An 18,856-nucleotide genomic window follows, 5' to 3' on the forward strand; every position below is an offset into this window, starting at 1 on the left:
GACGTAAGGCTGACAGCTTTAGTTCACACCGTGAGACAGGTACTCTGCTGCTTTGCAGATTTCTCAAACGTTTTGTGAGACATCACTGCAAAACAAAGCCCTTCCTCCCCTTTCTACCTGTGTTATTTCATCTTTGATATGCAACATTATTTAGCATAAAACCTATGTCGTTCAATGAAATCCAACTAAGAAGTTGTTCTGCTTAGTTTAAACTTAGTTGAAGCTGATTTTCAGCTGACTGACTGACTTTTAGCACTGGTTTTCACAGTTCTGCTTGAAAATCCACAGCTATTTTCTTCTTTTCTAACCACAGTGGATATTGTGTTGCTAGACAGGACCAGCAAATATTCAGGACCAGCAAATATTCTGCAGAAAAAGCGCTTATAAAAGCTATTCAACAGACATAATATAAATAGCTCTGACTTACCAAACATGGTCCTTACTTGCAGGAAGAGCATGCTCATTTACACAGATAGAGTTTTGCAAAATAAGACTGCATGGCAGGAAATCAGAAACAACTGCAGAGATTCTAAATATATATATGCATTATTACAAAGTCAGTGACACTGGCAAGTAAAGTTGCAACTCAAGTTACAACTCCGGGCCATAAAGCCTCTATATTCAAAATTTCTTCTGCTTTCACCTTTAGAAGGAGTTTGTTAGTTTGGTGAAGCATGGAACTGGTTTTGGATGCCACTTCTCTGTTGCTAAAATTTGGAATAATAAATAAATAAATAAAATAAAATAAAATTTTAATCCCACTTGACATTTTATCCTTTTCATTCTTTCGTAAAACCCCTCTAAGCAAAAGGCAACATATTTCAGTGTTGTGACATTTTTTCAATTATGCCTAACATGACTTTCTGAATGTTCAATCTACCATTGTTTGGTTTGTAAAGCATTGCAGTTTTACTGTCAATTACCTTTCTCCTGAGCTATATATGGGAATTTAATTATTTCCTAGGCTATTTCTGATGATAGAGGTAAAATAAAGCTCTTAAAGATCCCACGTGAAACAAAAGAGAACAACCACCATGGTGTGTGACATGATCTTACATACCAAAAGGTTTAGCATGCAGACTCTGTTCCAAATATAGAATTACATATTTGCTTGCACTAAAATTCATAGCTAACAACTATGTAAGAGCTCCAACTAACTTCTTTCACAAACTCCATATCATTCCTAACTCAACGGTCTTTGTATAATCTTCCAAATTAATGAAATGTAGTAAACATTGTGCAATAACTGCTGGTTCCCTTTCTGATGACTCTCCAATAATGAATTAACAACATTTGCTAAACGTTTACATTCTTGGAAATATATTATTTTAGATCTATGCAAGTATGCAGCATGGATTTTGATCAAGATATCACACTTGAAGTGAGGCAAACATATTACTCTTTTTTATCTGTTTTATCTGTAAATAGTGCCAAAAATATAATAAGGTCATTTAACAAGATCTATTTTACAAGAAAATGTTTTGAGTGGCATTGATTTTTTACCTTCTAATTCCCTGTTGGCAGAGTTCTTAAATATTGGATGCACACTTCCTCCTACTGCAATCTAAGAAATTCTGATCCAAAGACTGATTTTAGCCCGCTTTGTTTTTCTTCATAAATCTAAGCACTGTCAATTCTTCAGAGCTACTCCCACCCTGAGGAAAGCTACCACCATGGCTAAAATACTGTTGTTTTCTCGGACAATGATGTCAAAATTTTCGGATGAGACTAATGGTTTGCCCAGGAGCACCAGCTGGGGACTTCTGTCACAATATTAAGTTTTCTAAGAGCCTGCAAATCCTCCTGTGTTTCCTCATTAGTGCAATAAATACACTGAATCAGTTGGCACTGTCTTCCTAATGAACACATATTTGTTTTCATGCTACCAGCTGTTATCTCAGCCTCCCTTTCTGGATGTTCTTTACCTCACCACCTCCCTAAATTCACTACTACATGTTTATTTTTCTGCATCATCCTGACATTTCTACTTCCACATATAACTATTAACCATCCTACAAAGAAAAAATATATATATCAAAAAGATTGTGTACACTGTGGTATGATCTAATTTCTGACTTTATACTGATTACTCTCCTCTTTCAAGTATTTGTTAATTATCCTATGATGAATAAAGAAGCAGCATGAACTAAGAGTAAAATAACTAGCTCCTTACAGTGATGTAGTCCATTTACTATATTTATTACTATAATGTAGTTTATTCAATGCATTTTTGTAGTGAATATCATGCAACTAATATTCTAAATTTTTCAGATATATTAATTCAGATTTCAACATTTAAAATAATTTGTGCAGTTGCCAAACAACAATGATCTGCCAACTGGCCAGTTAAGAACTTTTGTTATGAGACCACGATGGAGATCCTGTCAGGACATCATATCTTTGTGTGCAGAGTTGGTTCTTTCCCCCCAGCTGCTATTCTGCTCTTCTACAGTGCAGTTCAAAGAATCTCCTAAAACTCTCAACAAAGCCATTGACTTTTTTTAGTCCACCTCTACACTAATTATGACAAAAATGAATTTTTATTAAATTGACAATAGAAGAGTTCCAACTAGGATTTAAATATCCTGCCACACATGACATGTTCCAGCCTTCAGTGTTACATCTACTGACTGTTTATCCTGTAGTGTTTCACCAATCTTGCTTCTAATAACTGTCATAACTATTGCTGCCATCTTCCTAAAAACTCACCCTAAAATGTTTTATAGCAGTTAAATTCTATTTCAATTAAAGTATCCGTAACAGAGACTTCCCAGAAAAAAATCAGATTCTTTTCTTATTCCAGAATAGAAAAAAAAACCCACAAGATATACACTGAGCATCAAAACAAACACCATGAAAGCACAACTGATTCCAGTGACACCTGGAGAAGTGAACTGCAGAAATATGCAGATGGGCTCCACTGATTAAGAAAAGAACTGATGAAACAAAACTAGATATGGACTGTGTATAATTCAAGTTTCTACAAATTTGCATGAAGTCCCCCCCTGAGACTCCTTCTCTCCAGATTCCAGCTCTCTCAATGACTCAAGTTGTTTGTGAGGTTTTTTTTTTAAGAAAGGTAACCTAGAGTGCTTTATAGGTTTGAAAAAAATAACATTTTTTAAAAATCAACAATATTTAAGCATAAAATTTAAGATACTAGAAAAATTAGATACAACAGAGTGACCAAAGATGGCAAGATTACTCTGAAAAGTAATGCACAACTGTTCACTGATGAGGAACACCATTAGCTGAAATCTCCCTCTGGCTGACTGAGGAGGGCAAACAAGAAAAGAGCTGTGATATGAGTGCCATAATTTGAACACAGATCAGTGCTGGATGAGAAAGGGAAAGGAGAAATGGGGAGGAAACACAAATTCAGGATCTGTCAGATAAACAGACCAAATTAATTTGTCTTTTAAAGCAAGTCCCCTGTGCTTGTGTGCCTTTGACAAAACCAATAAACCAATGGCAAGTGGAAACCACTTGTTTGAGCTAATATTTAGAACTTGGGTAGTGACAAGAAAGGCAAAGTTGATCAATAGTAGAAAGGAAAGAAAGATAATTTTCTGGATCTGCTAAGGAAAACTTTAGAAATAAAGATTATCTTGGCAAAAGAATACAGTCACCTTTGAGACTATTACCTGTTTTGTGAGATTTAGGGCATTTGGCTGATGAAGTGTCCAAATTAACTCTGGCTGAAGCTAACACTGGAATAGAGAACTTTTCAGGAACTTCAAAGAAGTGTTTCATGCTCACTTCTACATTGTAATCCACATACTTCAGCTCTGAGGGGTCCTCACGAGGTTTCAGAAGTGCACATCTCTGCAAGTGAAGCAATAATGTATACAGCTGAAGAATCATATAAAATTTTCAGGCTAAGAAATGCAAAACTGTACAGGCTTAATTCTAAAACTCAAATGGCAATTAAGAAACCTACATAGCAATTTTGAGTGACCCTTCCAAAAAAACCCCTGATTTTTAAGATATTTTTGGACATCATGCATCTGAAACATTTGTTTAAAAAAATGCATTTTGAAATGTACAGTAAAACTACATCATACCCAGAAAAAAAAGCTCTGCTAGAACTTATGCAGGAAAGGCAGGGGGAAAAAAAAAAAACAAAACAAAAAACAAACATAAAAAGAAAAACACTTTATCAGTGGCAGAAAAATGCTTCAACTTCATAAAGTTGCTGAGTTAAAAGAAGCATGAAAAGTTATTTTGCTTTTTGGCAAGGGATAACTATTATCTGACTGATATTTTAAAGTTGAAAATGTGTTTTAGAAATTAGGACATTTAGAATCAATTCTAGAAACATGTTAGCTCCTCCTCCTGGTAAAAAGGCATTGCTAATCAACAGCATGAAACATATTAGTAAAGGATTAGCACAGAATATTAAGGCAAGCTCAATATCAGAATTTGAACCTCTTAATTTGACTCCTGTAGGACAACATTACAAAAATACTGTGATGATTTAATACACTACTTGCTCAAAATTGCCATTTTCAATCCAATAACACACTATAATTGCAATGCTCAAGAGTAAATGTAAGCTGAATAAATTTTAAACCTAGCAATATCCTTTTTACAGACAAGGCTTTGAATTAACAACTGTTCTGAATTATCTTGAAGCAAATCTAGGGCAGAGATAAATATGGAAATATTCATATTTTTCTAAGAAAACTGGTTTAGTCTCAAAGTCTTTTGCTTTTAAATACTGCCAGGACTGCAGGTATCACAGTACCTATTTCAGTAGGCCAAGGGATGCAAATCCATTGGGGGAATTCAAAAACTCAATTCTAAAGGAAAAGCAATTGTTCTTAAAGATCGTCATTAGGTGTAAGAGGGACAAATTATTTTTTAAATCAACTGGGCTTGGGTTCTGCTTTGGGTTGGAGGTGGGTTTTTTTTTGTTTGCTTCCCCCCCCCCCCCCCCTTTTCTACTACAAATTTCACACCCCCTTGCTGGTTTTAGAAAGCAGACCCACACTCTGACATTGCTTTCTTTTGACCATTAGTCTATCCTTCCACAGTGTCAATACACTGTTAAACAAAAAGTACATATGGACCTTGGGAACCTGTTGGGAACCTGTTAGGATTTAGCTGTTAATAAAGGGGGTTTTTGCACAGTAAATATAGAAACAGATAATTATTCAAAATTCTCATTCTATAAGGAGCAACTTGAATGATGTATTTGACTAAAAATTCACATCAAACCAAATTGTTAGGATAGTTCTTATATTACTGTATTTGCTCAACTTGTGTAAATATAATTTAAACAAGGAATGGAAAAATTGTTATATGAGTTGAAAATCTGAGCTCACAATTTACTCATTTCTATCATACAAGACTGGATTCTGACTCTCTCTCAAATGCACACAAAATGAATTAAAAAATCAATAGGTACAAATAATTCAATTGCCATATTAATTGCAAGTTCCACTTTTCTCTGATAGGAATGAAATACCAGATTGCAGTGGGAAAAAAATTCATTCTAACTTGTAATGGGAACCTCCTAACCAAAAGAATTACATACATTTACAGTTTAAATTTGACTTGATCTTCTGCATAATCAAATATAAATTTATACCTAAAAATTATTTTCATAACTAGATTATTTTCCAACACTGAAATAAAAATCCAACATGCTTACACAGTTTTGTTAAATTTTAATTGACAAAATGTAAGATAACCTTTCCTGAAGCACTGAACACATTTGAATTATAATTATCTTGAAGAAACATCTTCCTATTTAAAAACTCACTGAAAGACTTTATCTTAAGATCCTTGTTCCTGTTATCTCATTTTTAAATATATTTTAGGAAAAAAACAAAACAGTTGGTTTGTATTGCATAGTCAGCAAACATTTCCTGGCACCTTTCAAACAAGTAAAGGATGAAAACATTTTTAATGAGAAACCTAGTGGAAAAATAAAATTCTGCAACCATACACCAGACTAAACTTTGCCGCCCCATAGGCTAACATTTCCAAGAGAAAATGTCAACACAATTCAGATGAATGTTGCAACTGCTCAAATTTTTAACATTTCTGTGGGCAGTGAGAGTTAAATAGAATTTAATAATTTTTAACTCTCATGATCAATGCAGATCTAAGGCCTCTCTGTTACAAAAAGACAGATTCCAAGCACTTTTATTTCATCAGCCTGATGGTTCATGATAATTCAAGTATGGAAGTCTTACTACCAGCTAAGAATAGTATTTGCATTCAGTTCCCTGGATTAATTACTTTCTTAGAATAATTTTTTGAAAAATGAATGGAGGGTACATAAAGCATCAGAACTAAACCTGATATTTTTCGAGGACTTTTTGATTTTCCGAAGTATTTTCTGAGATGCACCATCTGCACTTTCTATGTGTGAAAGGTGGCAGATTCTGTTACAGGGTCCTGAGGCACCTCTCTCCTTCCTTGCATATCACTGTTCTCCAAACCCTAATTTAGCACCATTTCTTCCTTCTAAAAATTTACTGCTAAAACTGTTTCTCATTAATAAAGAAATGTATGATCTTGGTCTCTCAGAACCCCTGTGATCAATTGTTTGCCATCTCCCTTAATCCCAAATCAAAAGATAAGTGATGTAATATAATAGACATTGGTCTCACTTGTAAATTCAGCAAATTGAAATCTGACCACAGGTCCCTTTTCTGGAAAGTTCATTCCCACTCAAACATATCTAATGCAATTTTTTATTTCCAGTACCTTCTCTGCCCAAGGACAACATGATTCTTCCTCGAAAATAAACCCACATGAGTTTTTTAAAAAAGCAAATTCTTTACACTGAGCTTACAAATTTCCATAACCATACAGAAGGACACAAAAAAGCCTTCTAGACCCCTGTGTGCCTGTGAAAAGCACAAACTCTGAAGATCCGGGCTGGACAGGTGTAGGATGAGACTTTGGCACATCAGCTGAACAGCAGAAGCTACAGCCCCAAGTGCACAAGGTCTCCATTCATTCTTCATTGATCAGAATTAAAACCCATCAACCACTATGGTGGACTAAGATAAAAACACTCCATGTTGCTCAGTCACGTGCACAACAGGATAGAAAGAAATGAACAATTTCCTAACATCTGGAATATGGCAAATGGGGTGTCCACACTCAGATGAGACATGTTCAAAAGGAAGCAGAACAGGGGCTCAGTAAATACATTTTACAACTTAACAATGAGGGCACACCTGGACACAGCTGAAAGTTAAAGCTTTAGCTCTGGAATTTTAGTACAACAGAACTTTTCCTATCACAATGTCTAGGTATACAAGGAGATTTTTGGTATCTATGTCTATGAAGAAAAAGTCCTGTATCTAGCAATTGGGTCTAAAATTAGGCGTGATATTTTGAATGTCACTTCACTGACTGCATCTTTGCCCTCACAGTCCCAAGTAAATGAATTCTCATATTTCTTTTTTCTTCACTTTCCTCTATTTGCTACAATTATCAACTTCAGTCTAAACATGTTCTTCGTCCACAGTCTCTTACCTTTTTTCCTCTTCACTTTCCTCTTTCCTTTTTCACCCTCTTCCTTCCCTTGTTTTCTATGTTCACCTAAATGCCCTCTTTTCAGCTTCCTCTTATTCATCATCACTAATTATTCACAAAATATCATTTTTAATTATTCACTATAATGCCAGATCCAGCCTCAACAGTGTCTGAGAGTTAAATCTATATTATCTTTACTACTACCTGAAAATATTTTAGGAGGAATTAAAGAAACACTCAGGAGGCAAGAAAGTAACACAATTTTATGGGAAAAATTATAACATTATTTGTTACTAATTCTAATCACTGAAACAATCAAAATAGATCTTTGTTCCTTAAAGCAACAAAAAGAAACCATAAAAAATATAGCAAAAAAGTACCTAGGACTTCTAGATGTGTATAGATGGGCCAAGAAAAAATTATACCTCTAGTTACTGATTATGCATATCCAGTTTGACTCCAAAAACACAGCCCACCTTCATCACTGGTTTCTATGACACTTAAGTAAACATCATTAAAATTTACAGTTTAGAGAGACTCAAAAATCATGCAGTTATTTAGTTTTTTATTCTTCAAATTGACAGGTGAAATATGGACCAAGTAGCACTAATGGAAGGGTATTTTCCCTTCTGTCCATCTTTTGTCTATCATGATTCTACCTGCAGGAAGCAAGTAGAAAGGTGGAACAGAAATCCGAAAGAGAACAACAGATTTCCAAAGATTCTCGATTTATCTCTAACCTACAACACATGGATTTCATAAACCTAGATCATTAGTTGAACCATAGGCACTGCAGATGGGCTTTTTTTCTTTTTTGTCTTTCGTTTTGGTAGGGAAAAGGGAGGATTTAGACCACCAAAAACCATACTTCAGCTCCAATTTTCACTGCAGAAGAACAACCTCCCCTCAAAAAAAAGGTTTTTCCAATTAATATCACCAGAATTTCTATGTTGTCACCTTTAAACAGACAGTTGGCAGGAATTTATTACAAAAAGTTTTAGGAATATGTTTCATAATTTAGTCTGCATAGTGAAAATTGAGATGTTTTTCATGTGTAAATTTTTTTCTATGCCAGTAGCAGAATTTCTCCCCTGTATTTGTCATAGGCAAATACAAGACTTTATATATATGGAACAAATTTCTTGTTTCTGCAAATTTATTTCACTTCTCACATGATAATTCGTTCAGTGCTAGTATCAACCATTATGTGTTTTATAAGGTAATTGAGATAATTATCCTCCACTCTTCCATGATACATGTGGTTTTAGAACTCACATTGCATCTTAGCATGTCTAGTGGTGCAAGGATTGTTCCTATTATGTTCTGTCTTGATCCCATCCACAACTTCAGAGCAGTTAGACTTTTCATTAAGTATTTGCTAAGTGTTTGTGATATTAAGGGATTTGAATTATAAAAACTCAATAAAATGTTACCACAGCAGTGGATTAGCCATAATCCCATAGGAGACTACTTGAGTCTAGATTCCCACTCCAAACACACAACAAATTAAAATTATGAGGTAAAGTTTCCTCATATTATCTTTTTTATATTGCTTTTCAAACAAAAGGCATAAATTTAGCAACATCAAACCACGAGGGAAAATTATTTTCCTCTTAGCACTGAGAACTACACTTTGGGAACTGTCTAGCTGGAAAACTGGAATAACATTGCTACCCAGCAATTGAGGCCAGGTGTCGGAGCTGGCGGGAGAAACGCAGCACTCAATGTGAATGATCAGCAAGTCTCAATTTATTGCATGCTTTTGCTTACATTTATATCATCAATATTTAAGCTCATACATAGTGCAAAAGCAAGCTCATCATTGGCTACCACAGCAAAGGTCAGTCCCACCCAGTTCCTCATTCTTGTGATCCTTTAGCTGTGGAGATTCTGCGTGCTATCTTAACTGCAGTATCCTGTTATTACAAAAGTGGTTACATATCTATTGCTCAAGGAAAAGCTGTCCTTCAAAATATCTACTGTCAGTATTTTCCCAAAGCCCTGTCAACTAGTTCTTGCATGGGAATATGGCCTTTCTCTCTAAGCCATTCTTCCACAGCCAGGTACCATCAGGGCACAAGAGAAATTAAAAGCCAGAGTGTGGCTATCATTCTCAGAAGGCTATACTTGAATTCTTCAAGGGGAAAAACCTTGTTTATTTGGCAATATTATTATTACCAATTTATTCACAAGTAATTGTTTAATGGACTACCTTGGGAGGGCTTTTGGTTTCCAGACGTTGACAATCTTGGGAAAATATGTATAGGATGGAATGATGCATAAGAGGGGAGCTATTTCTTATTAGAAAAACTTGTGGTTTTTCAAAACTATTTTGCATAGATTGCAAGACAAGGAAAAGTCTTTCCAGCTCCTTCATTTATTCTGAAGGTCTATCGGTTTGTGGAAAAAATTCCATTTCTTACAAAAATATGCAAAATGAAGATTACTAAGAGAGATGCCTATTACATAGAATATGAAAGCTTTTTTATAAGAGGTATTTTTCAGAAGTAAGAGTAAAATGTTAGCACTCAACTGCAGTCAATTTTCCTTAAAGGAAGGATATCATAACAGTATGGGGTGACAAAGCAGCTTCAGAATGAACATGTAAAAAATTACAGTGTCTTGGGGGGGAATTGGGATTAGCAACTGTCATATTACAAATGTGTGAAAAAACCATAACTGCACACTATTTCCTGAAACATAAAAACAATTCAGTCCTGCAAATCAAGGACATCTAAATTTAATTGCAGCACCAGATAAACGTGTTTCTCACCTCTACTCTGGACAGCCCCAACAATGCAGTTGCAACTCGAACGCTGCTGCTCTGCAGAGTGCCTGTCATCAGTCTCCTTTGGTACTCAACAGCTGACATCTGCTGCTGTGCAGCGACAGCCAGGGCCCTCTCTCTTGACTCATTGATCAATGGAATCCTCAGATGTTCCTTCAGAGTCTGACCAAGTTCACATTTCAAATATAAAACTGGCTGTACTGTGCTTGCATCTGTTAAAAAACCCAAATAAATAAAAGAGCAAAACAAAACCACGCAGCACAATTATCAGCTGGTGGAACTGCAGAGGGTACTTAAAATTTCTATTCTCCAAAGAAAATAAGAATACAAAATTCCTTCAATGTTTAGTTCCATGCTATTAATCTAGTACATGCCATTTATTACCTATAATACTTTATTTTTCAACACAATAGGGAATTAAAAATTAGCAGACTGAAATGCAACCCAAAATTTAGCTAATAGGGCTAAGAAATAGCTAATAAATTAGCTAATAAATCCCAGACTTCAGTGGTACTACTATTATGACAGTATTAAAAGTTAACCAAAGTTTTTCTGGCAACACAGCCACGCTTTTACCCCTCTAGATGATGTTACATGCCCTCTAAGAAAAAACACCAGAAATTATTTTGAGTAGCAGCTATACTGTTTCTGAAACAGGACTGATAGGAGTTTACCCCTAATTGAAGACAAAAACATTGGAATATTTGTCAAATCACATCACTGCACACAAAACTCATGCTTTAAAGACAGAGAAATGCTAAATAAAGATGACTTGTCGTGGTTCATATGGCTACCAACCTATATTCAGAAGAAGAAAATAAGAAAAATTATGAAGAAGTATTTATGTATATTATGTTGAAAACAATACAAGACTAAGGTCACCACCAGCTGATGCTCTGAAGAGTGGAAAACATTAGAAGAAATATTGCATATATTCATTATAAAGTATTTTTTACACTTCAGTATAAACAACTTTTTTATCACATATATTTAATTAATTTTAAGAAAAATCCATATAAATAAAACAATATTTACAAAAAAAATATTTGCTCTATTTTACTCTTCTTCCTTCTATTCACTGTACCTTCTGAGGTATTGGTAGCATGCAAAACATTTGGACTCTCCAGTGCAGGCAGTTCTGAAGGCAGAGGTAAATCACCTATTCCCTCAATCAGGTATACAAAGTCTCCAATCTGAAACACAAGGACAAACATCCACACACTTCAGAGAGCAACTCGTGCAGAACAGAAGGCAAAGTATTACAACTAACAGCAAAGATATCCTAGTAACATCTAAGATCTGACCACTGCAATAATTTACTTATTCAGGATAACTGTCTTTTTAAACTATGCCTAAATATAAGAAATATATTATTTCAAGCCATGCTGTAATAACTAAGTAACTTTAATTGATAATATTAAATCTGAAAAGTCAAGAAATTTCAAGAAGTGGAATCCTTTAAAACTCCTCAATATAATTTAACTGAATAAGGGTACCCTGACCCATAAATACAGCAAAAAAATTGAATTCTAACTATTTACTACAGATACATGCAATTAAACATGTTCATGAGCAACCTTCATTGCTCATCACCATTTGGAATTTTTCTTAAAAATGTTTACAATAGTTTTGAGCCAGAAACATTTCTCTAGAATGCAAAAATAATGGAAGTGAAGGGAGGGTAGCGTTTTGTACAAATGCTCCTTTAAAAAATAAAGTTAATAAATCTTAATTATTTCTTAAAAAATCTGAAAATCTACAGAAGCTTGAAAGTAAATATAAATATGACCTAGAACAAAGAAAGACAGTCATTTTTCACAGGGGAAACTTAACTAGCAGAGAACTAACACTTTGAATTACAGATGGAATAAAAAAAATAAGGTCCAAATGAAAGACAGAAGAGTACTTTGGAAGAAAACTCACTGAAAGTACTCCAAATAAAAGTCCACAACCAGAATGGCCCAAACTAAAAAGATATCTAAGTTAGGTACCATATGTGTATCTGAACCAGGCAGGAGATTTAACATATATACTGCATATATTGCTTTGAAAACTTCTTTGTGTTTACCACAAAATTTTTTCAGACAATTTACCTTCTACTGACTACAAGATAAAGAATTAAATGCCTCTGCAGTAACTGATATAATTTGCACACTCAGTCTCTCTTTAGTTCCATAAACCATATTCTGTAAAACTCTGCCCTAATAATACGTATTGTCTTTTATTCTTCATCTCAGATATGAAGGAAATAATTTATTTATATAAGTTAGTACATCTGCCAACCAACACAATGTTTTCCTTTTAATACTGCTCAATAGCATAAGAAAACCCTGGTTTTTCCTTTGCTTTCATTTGCAGTTTCATCAGATATTTATGTTAAGGCTGAAAACACTGCAATTATATTTCTGACCCAGTAGAAGGAAAGCTATTCAACTTTGATGGTATTTTCTCCCTTTCTTTGATGCAAGAGCTCACACAAATCTTCCTTGAGAAGAATTAAAGAAACCTCCAGCAAAATTGGATTCTCACACACAAATAGCCACTCCTGGGAAGCAATTTAAACAGGAATTATTCCCGTTTGACACCGTGATTTGCCTCCTTAAGGTCCCTCAACAAGCACACAGAACATACAAAAATGTTATGAAAGTGCTGGTTGCTGGGATGCCATTCTGCTATCAGCTACTTTTCCTGTCCTTGCTGACATCATTATGCCCATAGGAAGGAACAAACTTCCTCAATTTCCTCTTTGCTTTGAAGAAACCTGGGGTTTTGATCCCCACAGAATGCAATCCTGTTTTCTTCCCACAGAGCTTTTTGCCTGATGCTTTGGAACAGAATGGGTATTTCACTGAACTTTGAGAGTTTAGCTTGTATGCCTATGGTTTTAATGCTTTACATTTCCATTTTCATCAGCTGCAAACAGGACAGCATCAACACTGTGTAGGATTCACTGTTAATGAAAATAGTTAATAAAAGAGCTGTTGAACTATCCAATCCCATTGCAATCTGATGTTTCAAAAGAACGTAGGGCTACTAGGAATTTGCAGTTGCCCATGCAAACCAGTAAGTAAGAGCAACAGACAGCAAAATGATCTTGCAAAAAACAATTTACTTTTGTACTAGACACTTAGCTGTAAAAGCATGGACTTACACTATTAAACTATGATTTAATATATTATTATCATTCAAATTTCCATGTTGTTCGCATTTAAATTACCTCCCAGAAAAAAAAATATATATTAAAAAGTAACACCATTATGCTTAACAACATATAATATCTTCTATTAAAAGATCTGTGCTAAAAATCTGAAAAATGTCCATTTCAATTTTTCTTAAAGAAAAATGAAATACTGAAACAAATCCTTGAGAATTGTGCTAAATGGCTTGTGCTGTCATTTCAAACCTTAGAAAAGTTAACATAAAGATTATTTCTAAACAAATAACATCCTTGAGGCCAGAAGCCTTGAATAAGTGTGCTCCCTTGCTGTTATTACAGATATATAGCTGCTGCAGTGATGGATAGGATTCCCAATCAGATTCAAGTCCAGTGATTTAAATGTCAATTCCTTCTTCACTGATTGCAATGAAGGAGCAGACCTACTCTGATTACTATTTTGGTCTATTTGTCAAAAAAGGTAGGAAAGACGGGTAGGAAAAAGAATCAGAGAAATGCTAAATTAATTTATTACATTTTATATATATAGCACAAGTCTATATTTGAATGATACAAAACTCCTCATCATGTAAAGTCATTTGATCATCATACAGCATGGTGGCTGCACTTCTTTGTCAGTTAGATAATGGTGTGACTCAAACATTGCAGCCATATACAAAATATTTAAGAAAGCCAAATTCTTCCTGTGCCATTACTATACAGCCCTAATACCATGTTAGCTATCTTGCAGCTTCATCTTTTCCTTGAGATTTAATACAATTCCTCACAAATTATGCAATTAAGTAGATGGAGCTATTTTTTGTAACCTGAGGTTCTTCATATGCACTTTGAAGAGCCTTTAAATGCATCACATTGACTCAGATAAGCTGGAAGGACCAGGTGTTCCAGAAAAAGGTACCATACAGGACTTAACAGCAGCTTCTCTGAGGCATTAATGCTTCCTGCTGTGAAAAGGTCAACTAAACCTTTGATAAGAACAGTGACTAGTAGCTAGGGGTCTAAACTTATTGCCACATCACCACTGGAGGCAACACTGGGGCTGTCAGAAATGTACTTTTCCCTTTCCACCTGAACTGTGACTGTCCTCCAGCTCTGACCACATCTCTTCAATTAACACTCTTTCCTTTACATGTCTAAATTTCACTTCACTATATTATTTAACTTTCAGGCTCTATTCCTTGTGTAGCATGAGACTACTCCTCTCAGGCAGGTTGTGTACTTCTGCTTCCAATAAAGATACAACAAAGAGGTAAATTGTTAATAGCAGAGACCTAAAGGGCATAAAAGCATAACAGGTGAAAGGAGATTCTTCTTAGATTTACTCCCAGACAGCAGTAGCCCTGGTTCTTCCTTGTCTAGAGACTGCATCTAGATACTTCATTGAATTAAACTGATGGACCTAAATTTCCTTTACGAATGTACTGCTGTTGGTGTGTATTTCTTCCCTAATAATTTCTCTCTTTGAATGATGCTGATCTTTGGATTGATTTTCTGATGAACCATCCACAAAGATTTCTAACCTCTCACCCGGGGACATTAATACATGCTCTTTGTGGGTGATTCCCTGCTGTCAATAAGGTGTGAGCTCACTATTTCAATGCATATTTAACAGAAAATCCCTCTTCTATCTCTGCTAATTTTCAAGAAAATCAAGAGAACTGTAGACTCTTTAAGATATTCAGTCATATGGTTTGTTTTGTCTAAGAAACAGCCAATTTTCAAATACTGGACAGAGTCAGAAAGACAGACTTGGGCACCATTGTATTAGTCTTATTTTCTTTTATGAAAAAGATAAAAAAAATTAAGCGGGCCAGGTGGCATAGCCAAAGTCATGTTTAAGCAATAAAAAACCCCATCAAACACACAAACACCAGACACTAGCAGAAGTTCCATGTTCTATAGAAGGGAAAAATATGGAAGCTGAGAATATGCAGGGAAAAAAGTCATTAGTTTTAGATGCATTGTTACAAATCATCAAAACGTGGCAGAGAGAAAGGCAGAGGCATGTAACTGCACAGAGGGGAAGCTGAAACACAGAGGCAGTGTTTTGAAAGTAAGAAAGAGAATGCAAGCCTTGAGATCAGCCACACAAACAAGAAAATTATAGAAACAACAGGGTTTGAAAAATCAACAGCTAGAGACCAAACACAGCAAACAGGTTAAAGAGGTGAAAAGATGGACTAAAGACACAGAAATAACATTGTGACCACTGAGATAAAGGATTACACGAATATCAAAAAGCTGTATTGCAAGGTTTTAAGTTCTGAAATTTGATCAAAATCAGATCTTGGTAATTTGATTGAATTTCCATTAAGTATATATGGCAAAATCCAGGATACATGAGTCAAGAGAGACAGGGAGGCTGGGGAGTCAGTATTCATGTACAACCTTTTCTAAATGGAACCCTGAGAGAAAAATTGAAAATGAGGCAGCAAGGAAAATTATTATTCTACTTTGACACCATACCCTAAATACAGTGATGGATACATGGAGAAATACAAAATAGTAAAGTCTTTCTCCATTCCCTGCCTATGCATTATTCTTGCACCCACGTCAAGACAAATTATTTAAATTTCTTTTCTCTTCTGAAGCTCAGATGCCTAGAAAAGCCACCAAAAAACATTCCTTGCAATATTACTTTTTATTACTTGGTTTTAAAATGAAAAGTTGCCTGCAGCCTTTCATATAATTCTAATTATGTGTAAATGGACAGTAAACAGTTGCCCTTAATCAGGACCCCCAAGTCCCTTTTCATAGCTCGGCTCTCATTTACCCTAGTCACACATAACTGGCAAAAGTCCTGATCTTTACCTGACATGATAAATACAGAGCACACACTTTATTCTTACCTTTTCATTAACCAGAATGACAGTGCAGTAACGCTTTTCCTGATAAAAGGGAAGGAAGTGAATATCTAAGGCTGCAGAACCTTTCCCTTTCAAGAAGAGTGTTTCCATTGGACTGAAGAACTCATGCAGGAGGCCAGATTGATCAGCTGTAAAAATAAATTTAAATGGATGTGTAGATTCAACACCACGGGCTGTAAAATAAAGTAGTTGCACGAGTTTGAAAAAGGATACTGTATACAGCCTCCTGCAGCAATCAGTATTTAAGGCACACCTGTAATCAGTATTTACAGTTACAGCTGTATAGATGTGCTGCAATATTGCATACTGTACCATTTAAATACATTTTGCTAATTACCTGTGCTCTTATTCTGTGCACTGAAACAAAACTGGGGAAAACAGACAGTTCTCACCATTAAAAATTCCTTAAGGAGGTAGAGCTTCTAAGAAAAGGTCTACCCACATCAGAAGGAAAAGTATAATTTACTGCTATTTAAACAAAAAATCTCACTCTCAGAGCAGCAGCTATGTCTGAAATCCTCTAGAATAGGCAAAACCTAAATACTGGTAACACAGGTTTCTTTGCACTGCTTTAACAAAAGCCTTATACTGAGAATCTTAGGGTTGAATCTGGCAGAGTCTGCCTCTTAATGCATGTTTTCCATCTGCTTTGCTAGATGGCTTTCTAGGCAGGACAGTAGACTTAAGAATATATGTGAAAGTGAAAACAACAGAAATGAGTGAAATCACGTGAGAATACTATGTCAAACTGTGGCCAAATGGATAGAACAGGGATGGAACACCCACAACTTCTCTGAGTAAACTGTTCCAGCACCTCACCACCCTCACAGTAAGAATTTCTTCCTCGTATCTAATCTAAACCTGCCTTCCTCCAGGTTAAAGACATTACCTCTTGTTCTATCCCTACGTACACTTGTAAAAAGTCCCTCTCCAGTTCTCTTGTAACTCCTTCGGGTAATGGAAAGCCACAATAAGATCACCCTGAAACCTTCTCTTCTCCAGGCTGAATTTTTTGACTGTGATGCACAATTTAAGGCCAACATTTTATGAAAATTATAAATAATTCTTACTGACCATATCCATAAATAATATTTATTGAAAATACTTAGATGTGAAAATTTTGCTTCTGTAGATAATCTAATTTCTACTGCAGTAAGATATGAGGAATTGCACAGGTACTTACAGAAAGTCTCTTTCTTTGAATCTTCAGGCAGTGCACCATTTTTTGCATTTAACATGCTATTTTCAGAATTAAAAGGAAAAAAAAATTAAAGTAATACACTAAAGCTGGAAATTTCTATTACCAATAGATAGTTTAGCTCCCCTTTTTATTAATAAATACTGGAAAAGCAAATGTTTTCAACACAAAAAAAAACCCCACCAAAATAGAACACTACATTTTGGAACCATTTTCCAACCAATAATGTTAAAAATCAGCTTATCCACTTGAGGTGGCTACAGGAATGACCTACATTAACTAACATTTCAGTTAATCAGTCAGAAGAAACCTAATATAATCAAGGCTTTGTCTAAGAAAGGAAAAAGGGATGAATCTTAACCCAATCACCTGAACTCTGTTCACTACAATATTGCTTTTCAAGTGTATTTGAAAAGAGCAGACATACTTGAGAAAAACAGCTTCGAACAAAATCTCCTTTGAACTCCCAGCCCCCAAGGCAAACTGTGCTCCTGACCATCATATTTTCTTAATGTGACTTTATGTAGGTTTTCTGTTCTTCACAATTCCTGCTGTTGGTGACAGGTGTTAAGATTGTGCAGTTACATTTATGTAAGGAGAGTTTTGCTTAATTTACAGCAAGCACAGAGCTCAAACATGCTGAAAACAGTACTGTAATGTATCTCAAAAAATACTGCAAGTTTCAACTCAAGATTCAAATTTTAAATTATCCACACATAGAAGTCATTCCCCCTGGCAGTAAAATTTGATGAACCAGCATACAGCAAACAATTACTACATACAGTGATGTCAGGTCTCTGTTAAAATAAATAGTTAATCTTGCTGGGCTAAGAAAAAATCACAACCTTAAATAAATGGACTTGCAAAATCCTCAGAATACATTACCCTGGAGATTTGTTTTATACCTATACTTGAAGACCATTTTTCAGAAAGGAAAATGATCTCTGGGTATATGTATGCAACATACTATTTATACTGTACTTTACAAACAAGTATCTCACATTAAAAAAAATACAAATTTTATATAAAACATTTCTCTCGATGCTTTATCTTTGAATGAAAATGACAAGTCATGCTTGCAAAAAATAGAGACTACAGCAGAAAAATCACTGTAAATGTAACAAATAGCTCAAGAGCTGTATGAAAACATAATAAGAATAGTACAACCAAATACATAATATTCTTTCACTGGTGAGAACTATACATTGAATAAGTCCTATTTTCAGATCTGAACAACTGAGAAACTCATTAGACTGATTTAACATGGTATTGAACATCTCTCAATACCAATTTTTTTCTTACTTCAGTGAACAAAGCACTTGCAGGTA

General features: G+C 35.0%; 1 protein-coding gene across 1 annotated transcript in view; it reads right to left on the reverse strand.

Moving 5' to 3' along the window:
- The window catches only part of CFAP47 (cilia and flagella associated protein 47), a 260,595-nt gene that overhangs the window by 149,348 nt on the left and 92,391 nt on the right, over positions 1-18,856 (reverse strand). Inside the window, exons 41-45 of the mRNA XM_062488108.1 lie at positions 17,514-17,581; positions 16,313-16,458; positions 11,373-11,481; positions 10,274-10,500; positions 3,645-3,825 (exon numbers count right to left, since the gene is read on the reverse strand). Of these exons, the coding sequence (XP_062344092.1) occupies positions 3,645-3,825; positions 10,274-10,500; positions 11,373-11,481; positions 16,313-16,458; positions 17,514-17,581 (731 nt within the window). The remainder of the gene's footprint in view (positions 1-3,644; positions 3,826-10,273; positions 10,501-11,372; positions 11,482-16,312; positions 16,459-17,513; positions 17,582-18,856) is intronic.

The sequence above is a fragment of the Cinclus cinclus genome, chromosome 2, assembly GCF_963662255.1.
Source record: "Cinclus cinclus chromosome 2, bCinCin1.1, whole genome shotgun sequence".
NCBI classification, from domain to species: domain Eukaryota; kingdom Metazoa; phylum Chordata; class Aves; order Passeriformes; family Cinclidae; genus Cinclus; species Cinclus cinclus.